We start from the raw sequence: 27737 nt of genomic DNA, 5'->3' as shown, positions 1-27737 counted from the left end.
AAATGTGTCCCATAATTGTGGCCGACTGTAACTTTTGCTACTCGCCCGGGAAGCCTGGGGGAGACTAACTTATCCAGAGGGTCAACTACAAAAAGATGCAGCTAACAGGCCCGGGCAGAGGAAAATTCTGTGTTGCGTTTTATGCCGTTATCTCTGAACCAGAACAAGATCCTGGTTCACACAAAGTGCCCTCCATCTATGACGTTTCATATTTTCTCCGTTGCCATGGCAACGATGTCAAAGCTCATTCTGCTGAGTGCCCCCCTTGCCGATGGGGACCGTCCACTTTCGTATTCAAGTGAGGCACAGCAGATACTTTATCACACAGTTAAAGTATCCACTCAGCCCATATCTAAAGGTTTCTCCCCGTCCTTTCGACTGTTGGCTCTTTGTGTGAGTGGAACGGTTACCAGGCCAGTGGTGTGTAGAAGTGAAAGAATGCGCGGTACAGCGGACAGACGGGACACGCGACCAGCCAGGATATGAAATGCTGCGTTAAAACAACTTTCATCACCGTCAATCTTATCTTTATGGTGAGTCTTCTTCATTTCATGTCATGTCATGTAGAGGGAGAAATAAATGTAGACCGAATGTTTTATAGGCACTAAATTAGATAACATTCCGAAGTCCTCAAAACACTATACGGAACGACATCTATCACTTTCAAGGCAAGGAAAACAAAAACAAACCAGACGGGTTTCTTGCAGGTAAATTATAGATTTTATCAATATCATCATCAAAGCCTAAATTGCGCTATATTCACGGTGAACACATTCCTGATGCACACATTTTGATGTGTACACTGTTTTGTTGCTTTTGATGATGTTGATGCAGAATTTGTAATTCTGTGTTTCTCCGAACCACGTTGATACCGCTTATTTCTGAGTACTAATTCCTTTTTCTATGCTTGACCACAGATCTGAATGATGGGTATTGTTCCATATATGTATATAGAAAACGACTGACGAAGTCAACAACAACACATTTTCAGACAGATTTTTTATGAGTTCTCACCACACAAAAACATCACATTCTTGCTCCACAAATGTCGATGCGCAATTGGATAGTACTGTTCAACCTTACAATATAAAGTAATGACTGGAAAACTGAACTTTGAAAATACAATTTTCAAGCATCGAGGGCCTTTAGTAACACTAAAAATCACAACCCTAAAATCGACACAAGGGAAACGTATCGTGCATGACTCAGTGCTAGATGAAAGCGGTGATCGTCCCAAGCCGCACGCATGTACAAAGAAATAAAGTAGTAGGACAAGAACTCTTGACTTGATTTCGTAACGGGTCGTGATGCCGCCCTGATTATCTCCATGACGACTACAGTTGTTTATTTGTTGACACATCGTACTTCAACCACTTCAGCTGTGTGCACGCCTTTGTCTCCGCGCTGCATATACAGGAGAATTGACAGCAGTTGGAAGTAATTTCCGAGAATCGGTAGAATTGATAGAAAAGATGCCCTTTCCCATGTGTCGGGCTCTGACTGAGAAAAATATCTATCGACCAATCGGGAATGTAATCTCTACTACTACTACTACGGATTGGTGAGGAAAAGAGAAACTAGGCAAAGGGTTTATCATAAATACGAAATACTACTAGTATGTAAAAACAAATCCGGTACATATCTAAAAGAATCACCCAAATATGATTATCTTACTTTATTGATTTCGTTTACGCGGAGGGGGGGGGGGGTTGTTGTAGACGGCAGAGAGTGAAGTTGTGAGTATGAAAGAACTCTGCTACTCCGTCTATCTATCAACGGTAGGGTCTTCTTCCAGCCCTGGCGACTAGGAGTGCAGGTTCTTAGAGCTGACCGAGTGGTTGGCATTCCAACTGCACATGCATAATTACAATATACTACCTTTATTGACAGACGATATGTCCTTTCCTTACATAGTTAGCGGGAGCCGGGGGGATCGGGGCGGGAACATGGGTGATGGTGACGTCACCAGAGCAGTTTGATTTTCTGCAGTATCTTAACACCAACCCGGTAGGTGCTACTTGAATATTTTCCTAATTCTAATCCTTAGACGTACGATTCATAAGGTGTTTAAGACGTCTGTGTTCTAGGACACTAGATTTAGCTGTCCCGCCACATTGAGGTTCAAGAGTCGAGAACATCATGAGGAAAATACGTCATTTTATAAATAAGACTTCCTGGACCCAAAACTCAAATGTACATATGTCAAGATCAGTAAGAACACCTCTAAAACATGTACTTATATTATTCATGTACTGTCCTTTAAATTGTTGACGGCATTAGTCATTTCGGATGGGGACGTAAATCCGGTGGTCACACGTAAAAGAACCCAACACTCTTATTGAGAAGACCTCGCTGAAAACGCCAACCGTAGCGAAAAAGCACCATGCTTCACCCGAGTTGAGGAAAACAGTGTACTCACTAATGGAGTCGTTTTACCAATAAACAAAAAGCTTTACCTTTTTTCTAACCTGTCCATATAGGTGGTGATTTACGGTATCGTGATGCTGGGATTCCTCATGTTTCTTGTAGGTAAGCGGAGACGAACGATTCTTTCCTTCAGTTCGGAATTTTCATCAATAGAAGATTTTGGGGACATTCTGTTGCTTTAGGTTCCGTATTAATTGTATTGATAAAAGCTTCGATAATGCACTATTATAAGTTTCAAGTATTTATTCAATCTTTCATTTGTTGTTTTTATGGTTCTATGATAACCGTTCTGTTGTCACAGGTTTAAATGGCTGTGTTGGGGGTTGCAGGGAAAGCGCATGCGTACTAGATTTAGTGAGTATACCGACAACATTTTACATATTGTTAATGTACCTGCATCTTATCCATTACTGTGTGCCTCTGGTAAACATTTCCGTGTACATTTTCTCTTCAAAGGTAGCTTCTTTTTTTTTATGTGTAGAATTCCTTGTCAACAACACTAAAATACAGCATAATCACCTTCCATTGTGTTATTTTCCCACAGTACCAAGGGATCGTCATCTTTCTACTCCTGGGCGAGATTTCTCTCATCGTTGTCATCATTCTTCAGAGAAATGCGGTCAGTGAATAAAGATCTCTTGAGTAGCACATTTAATGACATCGCATACGGTTTTGAATGTCAATGAGAAGAATATGTCGGAATGTTTGTGCGATTCATCAAAAGTAATAATGATTTACTTTACTCCACTACCCAGGTGTAAAAATAGGTATATTGTTCTCTGTACGTGGCACTGTTGAAATAAGATATGAAAACAATTGAGTGCAGTGCCACGTCGTCCTTGTCTGTCAAAAAGCGAAGTAAAAAAGTAATAATGGCAGATTTTTGTTGACTTATATCGTAGTAAATGAACTGTCCTTTTCTTAATACAGTTGGAGCAGTTCACAGGTCAGTTGTGGGACGCCCTGAATGACGAGACAAAATATTTCTTTCAAAAACAGGTGGGTGAAAAGCTGCATAAGTTTCATTGTATTTATGTGTGTGTGTGTGTGTGTGTGTGTGTGTGTGTGTGTGTGTATGTGTGTGTGTTTGTGTGTGTGTGTTTGTGTGTTTGTGTGTGTGTGTGCGTGCGTGTGCGCGCGCGCGCGTGTGTGTGTGTGTGTGTGCTGTTTTTCATTTTCCTAGAATACGTTTCACAGTCAAATTCAAACTTAACGTGGACGGGTAAGGTGCTTAAAGTCTGATATATGTTTTCCACAGTTTGAGTGCTGTGGTTTCCAGAACGTGACCGACTATGCGCTCCCTGTGGCAGAGTTGCACCAAAGTTGCTTCTCCATCAACAGTACTGTTCCCGCCTCTCTATACGCGGTAAGGGCTTTTAATAAACTCTGAGAGAGGAAAATACAAAAATAAACCTCACAGGAGGGCCCTCAATGGTTAAATCTTATATTCCGAAGCCTGAATGTGTGCGATTATTACCGATACTACATCCTTATCCAAACAGAGATGCCACCATCTAAGTCAATGTTCAGCATGCTGTAACATCTCACGCAAGAATGTGCATTTCCACGTAATCGAATTCCGAAGTTCTTATACCCACTTTCTTCGTTTCCACAGAGAGGTTGTTTCACGGGAGTGCAGACCTGGGCCCAGGACAACATGAGTGTGCTGATTGGGATAGGCGGGGGGCTGTCGGGAGCCATCGCTCTACAGGTAAGAATATCAGACTTAACATGCAGTAACCACAATCGTCATAACCCAGCATGTGTTATCATATTACAGGTTCTGTGGTTTGGCTTAATGTCTAACTTTTGACTTTCTGCTTAACAACCATAAATCGTCCCTCCCGACATCTCGCTCTCTGTCTCTCTAGTCCATTTTTCATTACCTCCCCCCATTCCTACTTTTGATAAGATTGCTCTGTACTCTCTCTTCCATCAGATCTTCCAGTCGATGATGGCGTGCTGCCTGCGGTACTTCATCGGGAAGCAGCGGCGGGTGGTGGCGGTCCCCCCGCTGCCCAAGAAGAGCGAGCGCGCCATCCAGACGGATACCAAGAAGGACGCGCAGTCAGGACCAGAGGCCAACCTGGACGTCGACACAAAGCCGCAAATGAGAAATATAGGTAATACTGGCCTATGCGTCTTTCCTAACTGACCACTTCTAGCTCTGCATGGGGACCACCTAGCCGTTGTGGCCAAATTTTGATGGTCCCCTGGATTATTTAGTTTCCCCAATAAATTACTAGTGACCACCAGTCTACAGTGACCATTTCCCCTGGTTTGACTGTACAAGCAATTCTTCGTCTAAAAGTCCACGCTGTTTTTTGTCTAGTTCTGTCGGTCAATTGTGTAAGGTTATATGAAGAAAAACATACATTGCTGCTGAAACAGCAAAGAAACTTACTGACATTTGTTAACGTTGAACAACAACAACAACAACAGCAATGTGGGAGCCAGGCCCTTAAAGACCGTCTCCCTTTTCCTCCCTCCACTCCAGAAATCCAAGTCCGAGAAAATTCCCGGGAGGATTTGAAGCTCCCGTGGCCCACCCACCTGCAGCGGGCCTACGTACAGCCAGTCATTTACACGAACAATGACAGACCCAGAGCCTATAGCGCGCGGCGAGGGAGGAAAGGGGGGACGGGAACATACGACCCGCTAGGCTTCTAGAGGAGAGAGAGGTAGGGTGAAAAACAGAGGAGACATTGACCCTTTGTTGCACAATCGTCCTTCTTGCTGTGCCTTCTCTATTTCACCGGACGGTTTTCTCTTGTTAGAACACTTAAGCGTCTGCATGAAAAGTTAAGCCATCTTGAACGACTAAAGCTACAGTGCAAATACGTGAATAGTGCGGAGATGTCCTGGTAAGTTAGAGGAAGCTTTGCATGATACGATGTATGTAGATATGTAACTCCAGTGCTCTTTTCTTGCAGTGAGAGGTAAAAAGGCAGGCCCCATATCTGACGAGAGGTTCCAGTGGAACGAGTACTCGACGCGACTGGAGAAGTACCGGGATGGGCGGGACCAGTGGTGGCAGGACGAGCCGGGGGATAGATACAATGTTCGCGTCAAGACCGGCGCTGCGCCGAGTCGTGAAAGCGGCGTTGGCTCCAGCGTTGGGACCACTGATGGAGTAGAAGTTGGCGTTGGGACCTCTGACGAAATAGAAACTAGCTTTGGGGGTTCTAGCGGTATAGTCTCCGGTTAGTGTTAGCGTCATGCCGTCAACACATTGCGTTGGCTCTGAGCGTTGAGACCGCCGACGGTGTAGAAGCAGCCGTTGGGCCCAGGACTCGCCCAACGGTGTAGCTGTTAGCGTTGGGACCTCTGAGGATGCACTAAGGGTAACAACACATATATTATGTAGCCTCCGGTTAGTAGGTGAGTGCTACTGCCTTACCTTGTATCAACGACGATAACGCCAGCGTTAGGACTTTGGTTAGGACCAGTGAGGCAAGCCATATAGCCTTGAATATAGGCGGCTCCAGCTAATGTATATATCTATGTACCTCGAATTAACTTCTAATTATAAGGGCTTTTTACACCATGTTTTAAGATAAAGGTTATTTGTGCTCAGTATACAGGCCAAACTGTTTTTACGACTTCAATCAAATTCTGTCAAATTTTTGCTGTGTACAAAATTAAACCATGGCATATGGAATGATAACTTAATACATATGACCACTGTATCTTTCAATAAAAAGTCACGTTTTAAAAATGTTCTTCCTCTCTTTTTTTTCTGTACATGTGTTTGTGTGCGTGCATCTTTGTGAACCCTCAAGACAATGGCCAAAGCTATTTTGCACCCCTAGGAATGTACTACATATGAAGCTGTCAAACTTTGGATGCTCGCTCAATGACAGCCAAACACACACGCGCGCGCGCACACGCATGTACGCGCGCGCGCGCACACACACAAACACACACACACACACACACACACACATACACACACACACACACACACACACACGCACGTACACACACACACACATACACATACACGCACACACACGCACATACACGCACACACACGCACATACGGTGTTTAAAGCATGCAGCTAATGCAACAAAAGAAAGAAAGACCAAAGACATGGCAGTCATGTACTCTGTTCAGATGAAGTAAGTCAAAAAGTCGACCATCAAAATAATGAATTCCGGATAACATGGAGGAAATAGTGTATGTTAACGTTAGATGATAATCATACGAAAATGGATTAGTATGATTTCAAGTTCAATCCATTTGGAAGACAGCATCATAATGTTGTACTGAACAACATGTGGTTGATGTGACTTTTGTGTCAACTGCAAATAATTGCTAGTAGTCTGTAAATGGGACTTCAGAGTAAAACTGCCAGGGGTCGCTGTTTTTAGTTAGCGCCAGCAAGCTCCAGGTAAGCGTTCTCCTCATCCCTGGTACCCTCCTCATTTTCTGGACCCTCGGATTTGGGTGGGTTGATCTGCGAGGGAGTGAGGTACACACAGTCCTCGGCACTCGTGCCAGTCGGGGCGAGGTACCTGTGGACAGACATGAACACAAACTTACCACCTCGTCATACTGCAGGAACGTTTCCTCACTTTAAATCTACGACCAGTACTGAACAATTCATTTTTTCTTATGCGTTTTGACCATTCTACCTATACATCAACATCACCAAGAGAAGCCAATGTATTAGAACCCATGCTAAGATTAGTATAAAAAAAGTCCTCCTGGCACTATGTGCTTCAATACTACTTTCGTACTTGTATGCCTGTATTTTTTTGCCGATAGGGCATGAATGTACAACAATGCTTATCATCAATGGTTATCAATCCTCATAGGAGTGACTCTTCACAATCAATCCTAGATCTACTCAGAAATGTTCTTACTACAGTTTTATGTTACATTTTCACAAGATGTGAGAAATTAAAGTTCAAAGACTTAATCTATAGAAAGTAAGGTAAACAGCTGCTTTGGTATAAATCTTACGTCTACGTTACATCACGTCCAAACAAAATGCCCTGTCCCTATTAAAAGGCCGAAAAGGGGACTGTAGCTAAACAGAACTGTACATGTATCCGGGCTAGAAAACAAAAGAAGAGGATATCAACCGAAACAGTTTATATTCCACCTCTACAGCACTCACGTTTTCCCTCCAACCTTGACCTCACTGAGAGTCAGGTAGACGTGCTCCCCAGACGGCAACTTTGGCAGGGTAGAGGCTGGACGCCTTTTGAGGAAAAGTAGGTAGATCTGATAAAAAAAGACATCCAAGACCACCGGCACCATAAACTATTGATCAAATGCACCACACTGACAAGTTTTTGTCCGCTCCAATAGGTGCTTAATGATTCGTCGTGGCAACTTATTGCCCATATGCTATCCTTGTCAGTTAACGTTCGCCGTTCTCTTCTGCAGTTGGTACGTAGGTAGCCAATACAGGTATCGATAGCAATAATAATACGTTTTAAATGTGACTTGTTTTAAAATCTGTATGAAGGGATTTTGACTTTCATTATGTTCATGCAGTTTTTATCCAGAGGTACCTGAAAAACAGGTCATGACGTCACAGTCTATGCCTGAGATGTATTCACCTGGCTGAACTATAATCGTACTATCGGAGAGTTCGTAGAAAACAGGAATGGGTGGTGGATTTGTGCAAAAGAATGAGTGTGTCTTACGGAGCTGCCGGGGGAGGGCGGTCAGGCATGGAGCCCTTCTTCTTCAGATTAGCTTGGATGAAAGCATCCCTCTCGCTCTCCCAGCTGAATAATATACACAAACCCTTTAGCTGTCGAGTCAAATACAATTTCAAGAAAGAACCGCTAGATGACGCTTTCGCAACATGCTAGTTTGTGATGACTAATATTCACCAGGCCGTTTCGTTAGGAAGGTTTAACTAGTCGTTTACCAACCGAACAACGACCTTTTCGATTGTCATGAAGTACTAGTATTTTACAATTCCAATATATTTCGGACGCCTAGATATGTGAGAATATGTTGGCAACGATTACTTAAAAGTCACGCCAAATAACAGTTACTGTAACTGGATACAATTTTGAAAGTTGCTTGAATAACTATAATTTGGCGTATCGTATTGCCTGGATGTCTAACTTTCATCAACGTACTTAAAAGTCAATTTGAGTCAATGAAAAGAAGTTCTTACCGTGAGATCCTGTACTTCTGGATCTTGGGCAGCAGTAGTAAGACGGCCAGCATCAGCACAAGCAGGGCGGCCAGTACCGACACAACGATGGTCCCCGCAATGTAGCCTGGGAATGAGATTTCCATTAGTGGGCACAAGAACGTAGTCTACGGATGTGGTGTTCAGCACCAAGGACGGTGCCTGTATGCCTGTGTGTGTGCACACGTGTGTGTTAACGTATGAGCATGCTACAACGGCAGAGAATCCTAAACTAAAGAAATAACAAAACTCTTTTTGGAACTACAACAATAGCAGAGAACCCTAACCTAACACATAACAGATCTTTTTCTTAATGTTTTCTTGCTGTATTTCTGTTTTGACGTCATCTTTCGCCATCCCTCGACAAAAAGAAGAGGATATGGAAACTTTGGAATACTTTTGTCAATGGCCCTAAGTGTATGTTTGAAGGTTAAACATAAAAAAGAACACTTTAGGAATCATGCGCCCTTTCCACCGGATGGAGCACATTGAGCGATGTTAAGGTATAATTTGACAGACAAAAAAAATACAAAATTCACAAACTACACTTCTTTATCGTTTGATCTACGAATGGGATTCCTGGTCGTTCAACTGTCGCCACCTCACTGGAAAGATGGCATTATATTAACGAAGATGTGAAGACGTCTTACCTCTTGGGTCCTCGCACTCGTTCTTGAGCGGGCAGGCTTCCGCGGCGGTCTGCTCCTCACAAGGCCAGCGCCCCCGCACCCTACAGCCGCGTGTCCTGGTCCTATAGCCGGTCCCGCACTGCCCCTGGCACCGGCTCCATCCAGACCACTCCGCCCGGTTGTGCATCAGATGCAGCATCATCTCCACCTGGGCGTTCTCATCATTCATCATCAATGGATACTCCGGATACTCCTCGAACTGATCCGTCACCAGGCCTTGGTGGTTTATCTCTCTTTCCTGCTCCCATATGTGCGGTGCCACCACGACGCCGTCCGGCCCACGCTGAGTGTAGTCGGGCAGGCTCTCCCAGTCTTCCCGATGGTTTCCGAAGGCAGCCGACGGTTCACGAACGTCGTAGTTGTGTTGCTCGCCCAACTGAGATGCTTTCATCTGCTCGTCGGATTTTTCCAGGCTCTGTCGAATCTTGGCGGCGAGCTCTTTGACTTCCTCCTCGCGTTGTGCCTCCGAGACTCTCCCCACTTCGTTTCGAGCTGCTGCGGAGAGACTGCTGTCGGTGCCGCCGCGTTCGATAGCTTCCCGAGCTTTCGCGATCGCGAGGCGAAGTTGTGCCAAGTGTTGGGGATCGCCGTCAGACCTGGCCATCTCCTCTCGGATCCGCCCTATCAGGTTGTCGATGCTTGGCTCGCCGTTCAGCATCCCGGGATAGTCGTAACGGCCGTACATGTCCTCGTCCGTCACGTCTGTTTCGTCCTGGGGGAAGTTGTCGTGGATGACCGGGTGAGGTTGGAATGCCGGGTGGGGAAACATCGAGGACCGCCGGGCAAGTCCGGTGTTTCCGCGGGCATGGAAGGGGACGAACTGATTTACAGCACATCCTGAAATGATAATAGATAACATTGCTGTAGTTCTAAGCAGGTTGCCATCCTCAGTTTTTCTGTATTTATGATATATAGCAGTGTAGGGTTGCATTAGTTCTTTCGTGTAGGGGTGGGGGGCTTCATGAGTCAAATTCTGCACGTTAAGAACGCAATACACTTATCGAGAAGAGTAGGGGGTGACACAGTGGCCTTGACTGAAAACGTGAGCCGTAGGAAGCCGCACTGCACTACTGAGTCTTTACCGAACTCCACAGGTCGCTGGAACAAATATTAGAAATTGGCCAAATAGACAGATAGCATGCCAGCCTGAGGAGTGGGTACGTGCACTTACTGGCCAGCTAACCCATTTTGCATTTTCAGTAGAACACACAGCCAGCGCAAGGTGTCGCTATTCAGTGGCAACACGAGTCTATGAAATAAGTTTACGTGGCCCCATGATTGAAAATTAACCACTCGAATCGACCCTCCATTAGAACGTGATAAACTGTATTCCTACCTTGCATGTTTAAGAGGGTTACAGAGAGTAACCAGACGCAGGCAGCGGACCGCATGTTTGGACCGTGTGATGTGACCCTGTTTAGGAACGGAGATCCGTACCGAATGTGCCGTAATCTAACGTCACTATGGGAACCAGCAATTCTGTTCTCTCACATGTTCTAGAACATTCCTCCGACACTATAAGGTCCGCTTTTAATAGACCGATCCTGTCGAACACCATATCGAACGAATAGAAGACCCATAGAACCCCCTGTTCTATTCAGAGCACCTCCGTCAAAAACAGCGTTGGCGGTGCAGAAATGGCACGTGTAAAGTAGGGTACGTATATCTGGGACAGGTTTTCCACTGTATTGGTTGAATGCATGCTCAGAACAAAAATGAATTTAAAAAGAAAATAGATCGGGCACTCAAGGAGAGGAAGCTTGTACCACATGCTGACTACTACAAAGTCCGCTAGCGCAGAGTTTCGTCTCTTCAGTTACTGGTGTGTGAAACTGGTTAACTTGAAAATGAACAGGGAAGTGAAAGGATGCATTTTAATTCTTAGTTATCAAATACCATGCAGCTGTTATACATGCAGTCAATGCAGTGGGAACCCTGTCACAGATATGAACCCTGTTTTACACGTGCATCGACTGCTTGTCAGAAACTTGGCGCTGATGCCCACCGACAAGGGAAAACTATGCGGCGCATACCGCTTTAACATTGACCGAAAACATTACGCTCTCACTGCAAGTACATCTACCCCCTCCTTAGACAACTCTACCTGGTGGATACAGCCTTCAGCAAAGAAGACATAGCTTTCTTATTTGGCCCGCTTTGAAAGGGTTTCAGTGTCACAAAAGCTAAACCGAAGTCAGTGGCATTATTTTCAACGTAGCCGCGGCGGCCATGTTTGGTCCGTCAAACCCTGTTTTTGACGGAGGTGTTCGAAATCGAACAGGGGGCGTGGCTTTGGGATCGGTCTATTACACCCGTCTTCAGATTTTTCAGTGTGTAAGGAGAAATGAAGTCAAGTCTACTACAGCCTATGAGGTTGTAGTACTACACTTCTGTGAGACTTCGAGGCGGCCGTAAAGCGAAACTGTAGTAGGCGAAACCATGTTCGAATATTTTCGATCTGACGTCGACGTAAATCGAACCGAAAGACGTGTTCCATTTGGCGTCACCTGAGGTCATTTACAAGTTTCCACTGAAAACTTGAGCTGTCAAGCCCCTTTCCTGGGTGCCTTGTATCAGAAAATATCTCTACTTATTCACAAATATAAACCGTGCTAAAATTCACGTCCGCGATCTGTTAAAAGTCACAATAGGTCAGATTGATTAGGTTACCACAGTTTCACAGCAATCGGGGACAACACATGAACAGGTGTCCTTCTATATAACATATGCTTCCTGTCATTGAGTGTAAAGCGGACTCGAATCTGTTGGTCTACTATAAAAGTAGACTATCGGATGTCTAGTACGGCAATGTCCAAAAAAAGTGTAGTCTGGGCATAAGTCAGGAATGGTAGCACCAGAGACAGAACACCACTACTAACAGTTATTAAGATCATGAAAAGTGACTTTCTTGTTTAAACACTTGTTCACTTGTGTAGCGACGTCCCTCATAACTTTAAATTATTTGTTGGGGTAGGCCTGCTTGCCCTACTGTATCCTCCATCATAACTGCAGTCTACCAGCATTTGTTCTGTGTTGATAAAGTTATTTGCACCCAACCGACTGAAACAAAGCAACCGAAGCGCGCAAACAGCAGATAGAGCAGAATAGCCTGCTCTACAGGTCTAAGGAACCCAACACACTTAGGATGAGTAGGGGCGACTCGGTGTGCTTGGCAAAAAAAAAACGCGAGCCGTAGCGAAACCGCAATGCACTACATTCTGCAAAAGCATCATGCTTCACCTCAATTGAGGATGGCTGCTTTACTTTTACCTTTTGCAGGACTTGTGTGCTGGTAGGGTCCTTGAATAGTTTCATATAAGGTTGCTCATCAAATCATTGCAGCCTACCAGCAATGGTTATCACATATTAGAATAAGTGTATCATGATAAGTACACATCCATGAATAAAGGGGCCCCTATGAAACGCTACCTGTCTACGAGAGATCATCATCTACGAGAGATAATGCAAATATTGCTCAATGAATGCAGTGGAAAATAAGATATATTTTATAAGTCAGTGTACTCACTACCAGACCGAACGAAACAGATAATTTCAAACAATTGCCAAGGTTCTACCATTCAAAAGATCACCAAAATACTACGTTTCTATTGAAATCGCAAATTATTACGCAGAATGTGAGTCAATTATTTATCCACTGCCTTGAAAGAAGAAGTCAAAGCCCTCAACATATCATGTACAGTAAACGTAGGACCTTAACGTGGAAACCTTCAAGGGGAGCCTGCAGTATCAAGGGCCACTACTGTGGAACAAACTCACTGCGGACCAACGGCACATTGCAACTACGTCAGCATTTAGAAACAGACTGTAGCGGGACTGTAGCTAAGAACTGATTGGGATAAGTTGAAATACTGTGATATATGTCTGTACATGTAACGTTATCTGTATATTTGTATCTGATTGTATTTTTAATGTTTGTGCCCAGGGTCATCTGAAAAGCAGATCAGTAGATCTGAGATGTCCCCTGGTTAAATAAATAAAATTGAAATTGAAATTGAAAGTTGATTAGAAATTAGCGTTTTTCTCCAATATCTTACTTTGAATCTGACCATGCGATTAGCCTTCAGACATAATTTTGTGTACACAAGCGCTGTCTATGCCGCGATGATTTCTGGCTTTAAGCATTCACGTGAAAGAACCCAACACACCGAGAAGAGTAGGGATGACCAGCAGAGTGTGCTTGGCTGAAAACGCGAGCCGTGGGCGGGGAAGCCACAAGGTGCACTACCAAAGCCTACTTGAAAAGGTACCTACTTAATTTTACCTACCTTTCAGTAGCATGAGTGATGCACATAAACATTGGAACATGACAAGATAAAATATAGTTTTCATGGAGACTCAGATGGAAGGCGAAAAGAGATCTCAGGTATGAGCTCGAGGGATCAACACCGTTGCTAGCTAAAGTCTTCTTTTTCAAAATAGGATGACGCGTTTAGGTCTGAACCAGGGTCTGAACCATCATTTCTCTCTTCAAGTGTGCCGAGCAGGAGTTTGGTTGCTTTAAGTGTTAAACGTTTTTAATATTGTCATCTAACGGTTTGATCTTGTCCTAACGCGAACGCTCCGGTGACGCACTTGTTCCCATTAAACCTTGTCTTACTGGCTGACTAAAATACAAAACGTTCAGGACTACAATCTTACCGTAGAACACGAGTCAGCGTAAGGTGTCGCTATTCCGTGACAACAAGAGGCTATGCAATAAGTTTACTTGAAGTTTACGTGGCCCAAGATGGAAAATCATACCGCGCGAAGCGACCCTCCATCTGAACGTGATACTGTAGTCTTACCTTGCATGTTTAAGAGGGTTACAGAGAGTAACCAGACACAGGCAGCGGACCGCATGTTTGGACCGTGTGATGTGACCCTGTTTAGGAACGGAGATCCGTACCGAATGTGCCGAGTTGCTAACGTCACTATGGGAACCAGCAATTCTGTTCTATCACACTGATGTTCTAGAACATTCATTCGACACTCCGATCCAGGCCAGAAGAGCCGCAGACAAAACTATTTGAAAACGTGAAAAGTTTTCTTAAGCTTGTTTATGATACGCATGTTCACTCCTGTAGCGACGTCTCATATTACTTAATGTCACTTTAACTTTTAACCTTCCGCATCAATTATGCAAATCGGATGTATAATTAGTATACAATTATGTAATTATCACTCAAGCCATCTACCGTATGATACCAAAAATCGCGACGATCCGTCAACACCTTCTTGCGTTATTCTCTTTCAAAGTTTGAAACAAAGTCGGCTCCTGCAGTCCAAACAAGCCGCTAGGGGTGCCAAACCTATACAACTTACTCTCCCCAATGAGGTTTAAAAAACGTCCTTGCTCCCCCTTTCAAGAGCTCTCAAGAAGACCTACCCACATAGGTCTACTATTATATCAAGCATCCAGGCATTCTTTTAGAGTTCTTTTAGTTATTGTGTTCACACACTCTGACACACACGAACGCTGACGAAAACATAACCTTCTTCCGTGAAGGTATTAAACACGTTTAGATATCATAATTTGATTGTGATTAAAGCTGTACAGACATCTATTTCATTTAACGGTAGCGTTCCCCTGTGCGTGTAGCTCAAGACTGTTTGACTGCACCACGCAAAGTCGGTCTTGCCTTCGAGGATCTTCTAGTGGAACGTTCCAACACAAAAGGGGTGAAAAACACATTAAAATCTTATAAAATCAAATAAAAAGAAATAAACAAAACAAAAATTCAATTAATTTTGAAATTTAATCGAACACGCACTCAAAGCACAGATATTACAGAAAGGAATTTTCGAGGCTAGGGATGATTATTATTAAAGTCACCCTGATATTGAATGGATCATTCCAGAAAGGTCAACGTCCGTACGGTGATGCAATGCGATGAGACAGGCATGGCGTGATCGTGTGTGATCCCGTGTACAAAAATCCATAAAAGCTGACATTTTTTCGCTCCCAAAGCAAGCTTGAGACAGTCCAGCTGGATCATCGATCAATGTAGGTATGTTGTCCTTGCTTTCCCGACTTGAACGTTTGCGAAATTTGGAGTACATTCTTGGTTTTTGAAGACTGGGGAGGGGGGCAGGGTCGGTGCAAAAATTATGCAAAGGTGTGCAATCAGAATCATAAAGGTGGTGGTCAATGATATCGAAAGTTGGCATTTGGAAAAGAACGCTGTAGCTTGTAGACACTTAACTCTAAAGACTTCTAACAGATGTGTTAAGGATGCTCATGTTTCTATCATACTGCACTGTACATCTATCTTTAATTTCCTTGGCCAAGGCTACTGACAGGATGTTTAAATTATGATAAGAATTTTATTTTCAATATCAACAGGATGTTCCTGTTGTGTATTGCACAAGTAGTAGTTTTTCTTGGACTTTTGACAGGAATGAATTTGTTAGGAGCTGATCAGGACTTTATCTTTTAATACAGCCTTTGATAATCTTGTGAATAACACTTCATTGTCCTTTCAACCCTAACCCCTTATCTATAGATCCTTAAGCTTGGAGAGGATCCTGTAAGATGGTGTAAAGATAAGACTAAGAAAAGAAAAAGGTAAAAGAAAGGATTATCCCACCAGGGTTTGAACCCACGACCTACTGCTCATGCCGGTACTCTCCAAGCAGAGGTTGGTGGAGAAGATTGTGACCTTTTTATCATAAATATGTCCGTTTTTTTGTCGGCACTCTCCACATATGATAAAGAGGTCAGAACCCTCTCCACTAACGTCTACTTGGAGAGTCCATGCCTGTGTTCATGAGGCGAGCGCACCACCCTGAGACCATATGAACAATTCATCAAATAGGGGAAGACTGATTTAAAGTAATTGCTGTGCATCCTGCAGTCAAAAAGTTTTTTATTCATTTTTAGAAGTCCTGAAAATATGACAACAAACAAACTATTTTATATGGTATTTTGTCAAATTTGCATGTTGTTTGCCAGCCTATTCCCATCTAACATATGCTTGGACATTGGGTCAGACTGTCAGACATGTCCACATCACATGATGTATAATCTCCAAGCAGATCCACCAGTGGCAAGGCAGAATTCATGGCCATGGGCCAAAACAGTCAGCCACCATTAGATCTGCTTTGGTTTGAAAGGGGAGAGTGCGAGTTTTCACATCACAGTTGTTGTGTAACAGTGTGGTTCAAGCGCCACTTACTGACCAGTCTGAAAGGTTCGGGCTGGCTGGCCCGGGTTCAATCCCTGGGAGTCAGGAGACTAGCCTGAACTCAGTCAAGCTCCTGTAACGGCTTGCCGCCCTGTAACCGCATAGCCGCCCAAGGGGAGGGGACAGAAATCCCCGGACAGCTGGAGTTTGCGTTATACAGACAACAGGAGACTGTACTACTCGCCTCGTGCGTTTCAGTTGCTCCCAATATCTGCTTGAATTACTAACCAATATATCACACATGAAATGCATTGTATGTTGATGTTGTAGACAATAAACATTAATCAGTAGTTTGCTAACTTATGGATATCGAAATAAAAAATATCATGTTATGCAACCAGTAGGTCATTGACCCATTGAGGGAGGTAGGCACATGACTGAGGTCATTTGATACTCCTGCTTGGTTGGTTGCCAATGGATTGGTGGGCGGAGCCAACAGTTGTTCAGCAATGAGTTCAGCCTGGCATGACTAGGCAAATTGTTGGTAGCTTCCAAAATGGGTGTGGTATTGTTTTAGCTCAGGAGATAAAAACAGTTTGTAGCTGGCAATCAAGCAACAACTACTACAATAGCTTCTGTATGGGAGATTTATTGACAAAAAAAATTGTTTTGTGTAGGAAAATACTAATATGAAATGGTTGCAAAGCTGGTTTTGTGCAGGCTTTAACTTCTTCCACCCATGCACAAAGTGGTATCTCCAATTTCAGGGGTGCAGCTTCAGTGAAAGGACCTGACATAGCTTTCTCATATTGACATTCCTCTGGGGTAAATTCTAACCACTGTCTGCCGGCTATGAAAATGTGAGTTAATACCTTTTCTTTAACCCTTTTTTGACAGAGAATTTGGGACTGGATAGATACAGGTTTTACATGGATGTACTAGTTCATGAGATATGTAGTAAATGGCTTCTGCATTTTGAGTCGAGCATGCAAACCTAGTCTACGGTTGGTATGTGTTTCTTCACTATTTCAAAAGTTAAAACAAGCTAGAGTCAATTCCACATTACCCAGAGGGTGTTTGTTGCCTTTTGTTCTAACATTTGCAAAACCTTTGTAACAATCTAAGGGAGATAAGTGACTGTTTAGAACAATTTCCAACATTCATTTGATGTTCTAAATAGTTTCTGCTGTGTTCCAACATGTTAGACAAATTTCTAACATTGCACATGTTATTTGTATTATTTTCGAAACTGTTGGGAAATATGTTGGTCATTTGTTCCTACATGTTCCAACATTATAACAACATGGTATAACTGGGTCAGTGGGATGGGAACAGGGCAATTCACACATCCCTTCAAAGTATAGGGGATTAGGCCTGGGTGCCAGGCGAAGACACCTTAAAACAAAAGTCCAGACGTGAGATCTAAAAATATACAGAGGCTGGCAATAGAGTGCGATTAGCACCTACTTTTATGGGGGCAATAACCCAAATCTACCATTTGAAAAATGATGCAAATTGTACCAACATGTTCGAACAGTGAAACAATCACATAGATGTTTGAAAATTGTTCTAAATAAAGAGATATTTGTGCAATTACTTTCCAAATAGTTCCAACATATATAAATAAGTTCAAACATGTTCAAACTTTCATTCTTGATTGTTTGAACAATTTAGAACTATTTTGACTGGAATAGTCTTTTATCTAAAATTGTTTGAACTCACTAGCAATATTACATGAAAACCCTCTCGGTGACATGGAATTGACTCTATGTTTTTGAAAGTCAAGCCTTGAAAAGTTTCTTTAGAATCTTTCTTGCTGTGCTGTATCTAATTGTATACTTGGTCTTAAATTTAGAGATTGGTAGAGATGTTTCTTGCATGTTGGTTTCTTGCATAGTGGGGTCGTGTGGCGCAACGGCAGAGCGTTCGACGCAGAACCAAGAGGTCCCGAGTTCAAATCCTATCATGTCACCGATCTTGTGCCCTTGGGAAAGGCACTTTACACGACTTTCCTCACTCCACCCAGGTGTAAATGGGTACCTGACTTCGTTTGGGGAAAGTCGTATTGAGGTCACCTGGTGGCGCCGAATGGCAGCCGCCCAGACCCTTGCGACAGTTCCACAAAATGCAAGTGTGGATAAGATATTATATATGTTGTATAGTGTGTGAAACCTGTAATACCCTGCATCAATTCAGCGCTAGAAAGGCTGACATTGCGGGTAATTTCTGACCAATAAAAAAACAAAAAACATTATTATGTTGTTCAAGATAAAAAAAAGAAAGTTTGTTATGTGGAAGCTAGTCTCTTGTTGATTTCAAGACTATTGCAGATTGGGGGTTGCATTTGTCCTTAGGGATGGGGTGTAATTAAATAGGGGATCTTTAGGCTGTAAACTTCTGCACGTAAAAACCTGGATTCCCTGAGAAGATTAAGGATGACCCAGTGTGCTAAGCAGTAAGCTGAAAACGTTTCATAATGCTTAGAGTTTGGCCTTCTTTCAGATGTATACAATAAACATTGCCAAAAACAGTGGAAAGAACATTATCAACTTGATAAAACATTTGAAACAAAATGTAGGTTGAAGAGATCTTTTCAAATATGGCCACCTTGAAGTTGTCTAGTCTGTATAACGCAAACTCCAGCTGTCCGGGGATTTCTGTCCCCTCTTGGGCGGCTATGCGGTTACAGGGCGGCAAGCCGTTACAGGAGCTTGATTGAGTTCAGGCTAGAAGTTGTCAACAGGGATTTTCCTTCACTTTATTCTGCAATATTATTTAGGGATGAAAAGCCACGGAAGAAAAAACAGCAGAAGTTAAACACACTTTCAGTTTCAACTAAACTGACTTCCTCACGTATATGAATAAGCCGTTGAATACTAGTACATTTCTGAACTTCTCTATGCCATCTTCTGTTTCTGAGTAGGCCTTATCTGCAGTTTTACACCACTGTTCTTTTTATTGTTGGGAAATTGTCTGTCCACTCTTACGAAAAATGTATTTTGGTAGATATGCAAGTATGGAAATAACAGCAATGAAATACATCTAGGAATTCACTCGTAGGATATTCTGCTGTACAGGATTTATAATGCTGTTTTAAGAGGAATAATAAGGTAAATCGGATAGACCTTGATATGAATAATTGATATGAAACAATCCACGTAACTGTGTAAGTAGATCACGCAGGAATTACCAGGTATTTTTGTTATCATAACTGGGGGTTGATTTGTGCATTACAGAAATGAAATTAATATATAACATTATAAGCAGGATGTACATTCGATTGCACCTCACCAATTGAATATATAAGCAGGATGTTCGTTCAATTGCCCTTCATCTCTTCACCAACATATAAGCAGGATACCCGTCTGATTGTCGTTAACCTTCTCACTGCTAAGGTAACCATTTGGCACTACTTTTGTAATTAATTGATTGTCAGGTAGTAGGGAGAAGATTATGTTACTCTCCTTTAGTATGCCAGTGTTGGCAACTTGCTGATTTGGGCCACATAATTTCTTTCATTTATAGAATAGGAATGCTGAGCTGGGAGATAAGCATGAAAACAGAGTGAGGAGAAAGACTCTGTACCTAATGGTATAAACAGCTTTTCAGCCAGTGAGCATAGTAAGGTTCAAGTTTTCCTTCACAGCCCTATGTTTTCATGTTGTCCTCTTGCATTAATTTCTATGTTGAAATGTCTGAAAAGCAAAATATTAAGATCTAAATCTATCATATTCTATGTGATGATGATGACCTTTTTGGCATAGCTGTACGATTTTTAGCTGCATAAACTTTAAGTATGATGTTATACGGGTATTGATACTGATACATGTATACTGAATATGTTATTGCGGCTTTTTTAAAGAAATTGTCCTGAAGAAGCTTGAAAGGGAAAAGCTACATTTATCTATGAACAAACTTTGACAAATGTGTCCACAAGGTAGGGATGGAACAGTAACCGTGTAAGGTATGGGGTAGAAAGTCTTTTTTCTTCCCTTAACAACCAGTCCTTTAGTTTTTCTGGGACATTGATGGTAAGATGAATTGAAGGACAAACCAGAGAGGTGTAATTTTCAAATGCCATATCCTTTGTTAGGTGCAGTCTTAAGTCTTAAAGATATCCTACCATTGGTCCACAAGACCTTGTTCTACCTGTTCTACAGGAGCGTGACAACTGTTGTGTGAAAAGATGAAAGGTATGCAAATCACAAGGGGCAGGGCACAAAAGCCATTTAGAAGGAAACCTATTCTTGGCTGCTGCTTTAGGATTGGCCAAGGTTGTGAAATTTTGTACTAGTATTCAGCATTTGGTGTTAGTACTGTTGTTTCAAACAGGTGTAGTTGTGGGTACAGGTTGTGCTGTGCAGGTGGATAGCAGAGTTGTCTGCTAATCATATATATATGGGCTTTTCTGTCATTTTAATGGCCTGACAGTTTTTAGCTCACATTCCAATGATTTATCCTTTCCTGCTTGTTTCTTCTTTAGAGTTATTAGCCTCTATGAGGCAGCCTACTTTTGGTGTTTTGATAGTGTTATGGGTAGAGCCTTGCATGGTGTATTTGACTTTTGGACAAACCGAGGAGTTTGTATGGACAAACCTATTCAAAGCTTTTACGTGATTTGCATGGTCAGTCATGAGTGCCCACAATCATCCAACTCACCACCTTTATTCCAGTGGACTGATCATGGCGTCTCCTGCAATGGGGGTTACTAGTACTGCATTTGTAAATGTTGTTTGGTTAGGAATTTATCTTGACAAACAGAGAGGTTTGAATGTACTATTATGATGTAGTCAATCATTTATAGCTTTGATCTTTGTTACTCTGCGATATCCTACCAAAAGCTAATGAACCGTGTCTTATTTGCTCTCTACTTCTACAGAAGTCCAGTGATTGGTCATTGCGTGCCCAGATGTGTTCCACCCTTGGTATGTGAGAGGTGACAGGGACGCGGCCCATCCCACAGTCTTCCTTACGCCGTGACCAGTCTTCAGACATGAAAGAGAGAATGGGGGATGTCCAGGATGTGCCGGGGAGTCAGGGGACGTGTACTGGAGTCCTACACACGGATGTCGTCGTCATAGGTACGTCATCATCTCTCACGCATATCTAGATACTGTAAATTTTAGAATTTCACAATGCATCCTATCTAGATGTAGCCTGTTTATCTGTAAAGCTCAAGAAATCGATCAGTTAATAACAGTACATTGTGATTTTTCACAAATTTAATAAACATGCAAATTTGTGAGGTCAAAAAAGATTGTGAAACAAATATGTTCATAACCATATGGTGGCCACTTTTTAGTCTTGTTACCTTCATGAAATATTTGCTGCATGATCATACAATATGCATACTTAATATGTAAGTCTACAGGTCTGCAGTGTTTTGTTTTTAAGCTGCATCTTCTTTTCCTTAGTCTTAAGAGTTTGCTTCTCCTTGACTTCTGTATGATTGTGTATCATAAACAAGGTGTTAACTACTGTTATACAGGAAATGGTCCCTCAGGTATCTGTCTGTCATACCTTTTGTCGGGGAACTGGCCTTACGTGAATAACCACCCCCATCCCAACCACATCCTGGAACGCAAACTGCGAGAGAATCCAGAATGCTCCATACTTCAGCAGGTAATTCAAGATGATGCACGGCATAAGAATATCAGTTCAACTTTATTAGCACTGTTTGAACTCATACCCCATAGCATCACTGAGATACACAACTATATTGTGTGATATCCAAAGTTATTAGGTATACAGTACTTACAAGTACCGTTGTTACTGTTGACAGGATCTGCAATACCTGTCGGAGGGGCTAGAGGGCAGATCTAACAACCCGGTTGCCCTGCTGATGGACACCCTGTGCCACCCCAACGCAGACCTGGGAATGGACGAACCCTCCTGTCTGCAGTGGAACCACCATCCAGCTCGGAACATTCCACACGTGGTGTTGGGGAAGGGACCGCCGGGAGGGGCTTGGCAAGTAAGTGTTGGGCCACCTTCTGGTACTGATGTGAGCTTCTTTGTTGTGTCTTGTGATGGCATATTGTGAACAAAGGATGTATGTGTAAATGTCGCTCATGGAGTGGAAACCCAGATGTCATAGGTTGGAATCCCAGACTTGGAAACTACTGAAGGGGACATACTGCAGGGGACTGCTTAAGGTCCTGCTAATCTGTGCAACAGCATGAAGTGAATAAAAACCATTATCATTATGCAGATCATTGTTTACAGGGGATGCCAGGTCTTTGGTCCAGTGTATGGGGACAAACCCCTGCACGTTTAACCTTCTCCCTGCTAAAGTAGCCTTTTAACACCAAATTTGTATTTGTTTCAGCATTAGGCAGAAGGTTAAGAACCGAACAGTGAAGACATTTATTTATTGTGGAAAAAGTAGAGGGGACTTTGGTAGCCTTGGCTGTATTCATCTGGACATCAGGCTCATGTCCTTTCCCCACATGCACACATGATGACCAATTACATGTATCAATCATTCTCTTTAACAGAACATGGATGGATCCATGCTTACCCTCAGTCTGGGAAACTGGATGGAGCTGCCCCAGATGGAATTCAGACAGTGGGCTCAGCACCATAGAAGGTTAGCACTTTCACCCTGTCATATATAGTGATACCAAAACCTAACAATGTGCACAGCATTCAATAACGGATGTTTGAAGACTAGAGTCATTGGGGGACAGCTAGCCAGTTATCGGACATGCAAATTACGATAGAATTTGTTTAAAAAAGTAGGCACCTTTGGATAATGTATAACATTTAGTGTATAACATTCTCACACCTTGATACTTGTGAAAAGGGAAGGTGCTGCAGCTATGACATATAGAAAATGTTGGTTGAAATAATGTAAACTTTAACTTGACTGGTATGGGCAACTTGTGCAGAGTAGATCAGTGTAGTGCTTTAGAGACACTTATTTCATGTGGTCAAGAGAGAGCATAATCATACGAAAGGAATCCATGGCCACACACAAAAAAAAGTGAAAAATAGCTGTAACATGTCTTAAGGTATGAGGATTGGCTGTCATATGGCTTTATTCATTTACATAGAATACTGGTACAGAATATGGCAGGTCCAAAAACCCCAAAAGAGCCACTAATCCTCCTACCTTAACATCTTGATGTAACATGTATAATCTTAAAGTGTGTTTGACTCATCTTAGCGAGTTTGAATGACACTTTTTGCTACCACAGTGAGAGGAAGAGGACTTGCATGCGATGTGGCCAAACACACTGCATTAGCTTGCCAAGGTAACCAGCCAAATTCTGGTTACACCGGTCTGGTTGTCCTCAGTTCTGTCGACCTTTAAAAATTTCTCACTACTCACTGGGCCCCATTTCCTCTAAGACTTCTACTGACCCCCACCCCCCACCCCCCCAATACAAGCTTTACCTCCTATAACAGGTACCCTGTTTCTCTACTCTAACTGTTTGTAAATGATCAAGCTAACATTGCTAACCCCCTTGTGGTCTGTCACTTACAAAGTATACTTAGGCTGCGTACTGGTACATCATGAAACAGGTCTAAAAGGACTTAATATTCATTTATCTATTTTGTGACTTAAATGTGCAACTCCTGCCAGCATGCCTTAAAGATGAAAAGTAGCGCAAAAATAGATGGAAACATTGTTTTTTTGTTTTGAGATCTTTTGGCAAGAGTACTCATAGATTATTTGCATGAGATACTGGAAAACATTCAGTTTACTGTTTCTTAGCTGCCTGTCATCATTGAAGACCACAAGTTACTAACAAATTGTTCAGAAACATGTTCAGACCTGTATCTTATCCACTGTACCTGATGTTATGTTTAGGTATGCAGCCCTAATGTATGCCCATCAAAATTGGTGTAATGCAACTTCATTGATTATAGTATTGTTTAATAAATAGATCATTATACTGTCCAATAATTGGGCTTTCACCGTGATCAGTTACACCAGGCAACAATGTACGGACATATTCTGGTAACTCTTGAACATTACAAGAAGTATTTTCCCTCCAAGTGAAGCAACCATTTTAGGATATCTGTCTTGAATGATTAAGATTTTTATCAAATTTTACTGCTTGGAAATTGGGCTCTCTCTGCCAACATCCAAGCTCATTCAGGCACTAATAAAGTCATTGATCCCTTCTTTCTCACAAACACAATTGGCTAGTTTGTTTTTATCAAATTATGTTTACAAACCAATAATCCTTCTGTATCTGTTTCTGTATAGCCAGTATTACCACCCTTAGGTGTAACACACCAGCATAATCCTTGCATCAATGTGTGGCTTATGATGAATGAACAGGTTGACCAACACTGTCTGTAACTGCCATGTAGACTTAGGGCCCTGTCACATACCTTGTGCAATTGTTGTATGATTCCGAACTTAAGACGGTCATGCATGTTTCCTTCAAAATTCAGTCACAGAAAATGCGATGACCTATAATTAATGTGACTGTGCTAATAGTACTACTGATTTTTCAAAACAGTCATGGCAATGAAGTTGAGAGTGTCCAACTCATTTTCCCCTGTCTCCCCCCCTCCAGATCTCAGCACGGTGGTGTGAACTGCGTCCGTCAGGACAGGGCGTACATCTCGGACGTGGCGCAGTACTACAGCGACTACGTCAAACACATGGGTCTGGAGAAGAACTTCCTGGTGGGCTCGACCGTGACGTCTGTCCGGCGGCTGGTGGTGGACTGTGCCTTCATCAACCAGGAGAGTGGGGAACAGGAGGCGTCTTGTCAGGTACTGGCTGTTATCTCTGGTTCCAAGTGATTACATTACCGAGCTAGTATGTTATTCATCAACACAGCAAAAGAACAGGGCCTTTCTTAAGGTCTTTTACAACTTTTATTGAATAGAAGACTTTGAAAGAGACTGTGTCCAACAATATAAAATCTTGTAGTTTGCTTCTGATATGGAGAAAAGGTATTGCCTTTTAATACTTGGGTGATGTCACCACAAGGCTTGTTTACAAACATAAACATGTTCATCACAGCAAGTTGAGGTCATTCTTCTCAGTTATAGACGTATTGTACAGAAGTCGAAGTCTTGTGACTGAAAAAGGTTGTCATAGATTACTGTCAATGATCGACTGTTTCACAGCCTTGCAAAGATAAAGAAAACCATACAATGTATATATGTGACTGTGCCTTCTTATACAAATTTTGCCAATATAGATTATTGATATGTAAATATGCATAACCACTATGATCCTGTTTACTTTCATGAGGAAGTATCTTGAAACTCAGTGTTTTGTCCAATAATGCAGCTCCACCGGCCGGAGTGCTGCCGGATGAACATGTGGGAAGTTCAAGGCATCCTGCAAGTCGGCGACATCGAGCAGCCATTCTGTTACCACGCACCCCACGTCATCATGGCAACAGGGACCACCGACATCCCTAACAGGATCGACTTAAAGGGAGACAACAACAATGACGTTGTTGTACACGACCTCAGGGAAATCGAAAAAGCTATAGCAAACAAAGAACTTGATGAACACTCTGATCCGGTAATGGTTATAGGAGCAGGTCTAACCGCGGCAGATGCCATCTTGTGTCTGAGGTCATGTAAGGTCCCCGTTGTCCACGTGTTCCGTAGAGATGTCAAAGATCAGGGGCTGATATTCAGGACTCTCCCAGACGGGTTGTACCCGGAGTACCACAAGGTGTATCAGATGATGAAGAGTAAGGATGGGTACCCTGGGTACAAGAGCTATCCCCGACACGAAGTAGTGGAGATGAGGGCTGGCAGGAAGTGTGTTCTTAAGGGGCCAGTAAGGAGATGTCTGATTGGAAGGATGATGGAAGGTGCTGAGAAGGTGGTTAATGTCTCCAAAATCCTTGTCCTCATTGGTGCAAGCCCGAATTTGTCTTTCTTAGGTAACAATGGGATGGATCTGGCTGTAGACAGCACCAAACAGGTCTCCTGTAAAAAGAACCCCATTGATGTGGACCCCTACACATTTGAGAGTGCTAAGGCGCGGGGTCTGTATGCTGTAGGGCCTCTAGTGGGAGACAACTTTGTCAGGTTTGTAAAGGGAGGACCTTTGGGCATTGCAAGTCATTTGGTGAAAACAATGATGGACAATGACTCCACAAAATGGTAACTCTGTCATCTACGTGTGTATGTATCCCTTCAAGGATGTGCCCCCAGAAAAAAGCTTCTTCAGGAATGTACTATGTACTGGTTGTTTCTTTCTCTCAATTAGACTGTTTCAGATTGATTTCACAAGCTAGGATCTCTAACAGTTACCAAATTTCCTGAACCCGTATGTCTCCCCGGATTAGGTAATACTATATTGTACATAATGGTTGTGAAAGGTGCAAGCTGAGACTTAACTTGTTCCATTGTGTAACTGATATCTTAACTATGACAACCACACTTTTATCCATTGTCTGTACTTTCTCATTTTGTGCAACCTGTTTCTGAAATGGCTACTGGCCTCTCTGTGAATGTTGTAGATATTTTGTGTGGTTGAACATTGGGAGAATTGTTGTCTTTAAGTTTGGTTTTGTCAAGTTTGTTTTCTTTGTTCGCACCACAGTTTGGGATGACCAGGTTGTCTGATAAACTGTAAAGATGTTGACAATGTGTTTGTGGCTATTTCACCCTCAGGAGTGTACAAGAAGGACAGACTGCCAGTTAAATACTTATGCCAGCCAGTAATAATGACTGTAATAATTAGTAATTACAACAATTTACATAGTTGGTGAAATTTGTGGGATATTTGATCATGTCCTTTACTCCAAGACTTGCATATTATATATATGTATAGCCCTAAGATTTAGGTAAGAGTTGCTTCCTGTCCATTTTTCATTTTGTTTGGTTGACACTTCATTTGCCAGTGTTCTTATTCTTTGTTAAAAATTGCAACAATACAATACATAGTGGAGCGCCAGGCAGCCAAGCTGATGTGTTTTTTGGAACAGATATGTACATTTATCATCTAGGATAGAGAGAGAAGTGTTCCTGTATGATGTATTTGTGTATGACTTGAATTCTTAATCAAGTACTACATGTTTTAATAAATATGCTGGGATGTAAGATGTGTTCATATTAAAAAAAATACATTTTCCCCCAATGGAGACAATCTAAATTAAGATATGATCAATCATGAAGGTGACTTGTTGGACTATGCTTGTAAGAAGGGGGTGTGAATGAAAAGTTGGTACAGTTGTAAAATATTAGTAGTACCTGTAACTATTTACACTTGAAGACGGATGCATTTTTTGTATACAAAACACAGAAAAGGTCTACATCTGATCAATGTACACAGTTTGACTTTACTGCAGCTGGATATGAATGTCAGAATAAAATTTTCCTACCAATTTTGTATCAAA

The 27737-nt window shown here is 42.4% G+C and overlaps 3 protein-coding genes across 9 annotated transcripts; 2 read left to right on the top strand and 1 right to left on the bottom strand.

Moving 5' to 3' along the window:
- The first annotated feature begins 223 nt into the window (after positions 1 to 223).
- On the top strand, positions 224 to 6147 carry LOC136439405 (23 kDa integral membrane protein-like). Of its 2 annotated transcripts, XM_066434833.1 has the most exons (11): positions 224 to 533; positions 1915 to 2007; positions 2481 to 2529; positions 2729 to 2781; positions 2972 to 3046; positions 3358 to 3426; positions 3686 to 3793; positions 4043 to 4138; positions 4367 to 4550; positions 4925 to 5108; positions 5361 to 5474. In XM_066434833.1, the coding sequence occupies exons 1-10, from the start codon at positions 483 to 485 to the stop codon at positions 5095 to 5097; spliced, it is 951 nt and encodes a 316-aa protein (XP_066290930.1). In that variant the 5' UTR covers positions 224 to 482; the 3' UTR covers positions 5098 to 5108; positions 5361 to 5474. The 2 variants fall into 2 exon arrangements, with proteins under 2 accessions (XP_066290930.1, XP_066290929.1); XM_066434832.1 differs by lacking the exon at positions 4925 to 5108 and having other exon boundaries at positions 5361 to 6147.
- A 374-nt stretch (positions 6148 to 6521) lies between these two features.
- On the bottom strand, positions 6522 to 14206 carry LOC136439404 (uncharacterized). 2 transcript variants are annotated; one of them, XM_066434830.1, is made up of 6 exons: positions 14086 to 14206; positions 9242 to 10117; positions 8574 to 8679; positions 8089 to 8172; positions 7554 to 7637; positions 6522 to 6945 (listed from the first exon to the last, which is right to left on the bottom strand). In XM_066434830.1, the coding sequence occupies exons 1-6, from the start codon at positions 14138 to 14140 to the stop codon at positions 6798 to 6800; spliced, it is 1353 nt and encodes a 450-aa protein (XP_066290927.1). In that variant the 5' UTR covers positions 14141 to 14206; the 3' UTR covers positions 6522 to 6797. The 2 variants fall into 2 exon arrangements, with proteins under 2 accessions (XP_066290927.1, XP_066290928.1); XM_066434831.1 differs by lacking the exon at positions 14086 to 14206 and adding an exon at positions 10617 to 10747.
- A 941-nt stretch (positions 14207 to 15147) lies between these two features.
- Positions 15148 to 27737, top strand: LOC136439400 (oxidative stress-induced growth inhibitor 1-like). 5 transcript variants are annotated; one of them, XM_066434822.1, is made up of 8 exons: positions 15148 to 15284; positions 21284 to 21485; positions 21893 to 22026; positions 22187 to 22378; positions 22902 to 22993; positions 23604 to 23660; positions 24939 to 25140; positions 25667 to 27737. In XM_066434822.1, exons 2-8 carry the CDS (start codon positions 21398 to 21400, stop codon positions 26501 to 26503), a joined length of 1602 nt encoding a protein of 533 aa, XP_066290919.1. In that variant the 5' UTR covers positions 15148 to 15284; positions 21284 to 21397; the 3' UTR covers positions 26504 to 27737. The 5 variants fall into 5 exon arrangements, with proteins under 5 accessions (XP_066290919.1, XP_066290918.1, XP_066290922.1 ...); XM_066434821.1 differs by having other exon boundaries at positions 15148 to 15288; XM_066434823.1 differs by lacking the exon at positions 15148 to 15284 and adding an exon at positions 17166 to 17264.

This window comes from Branchiostoma lanceolatum, chromosome 7 (genome assembly GCF_035083965.1).
Source record: "Branchiostoma lanceolatum isolate klBraLanc5 chromosome 7, klBraLanc5.hap2, whole genome shotgun sequence".
Taxonomy (NCBI): Eukaryota; Metazoa; Chordata; class Leptocardii; order Amphioxiformes; family Branchiostomatidae; genus Branchiostoma; species Branchiostoma lanceolatum.
This window is presented reverse-complemented; position numbering and strand designations above follow the sequence as displayed.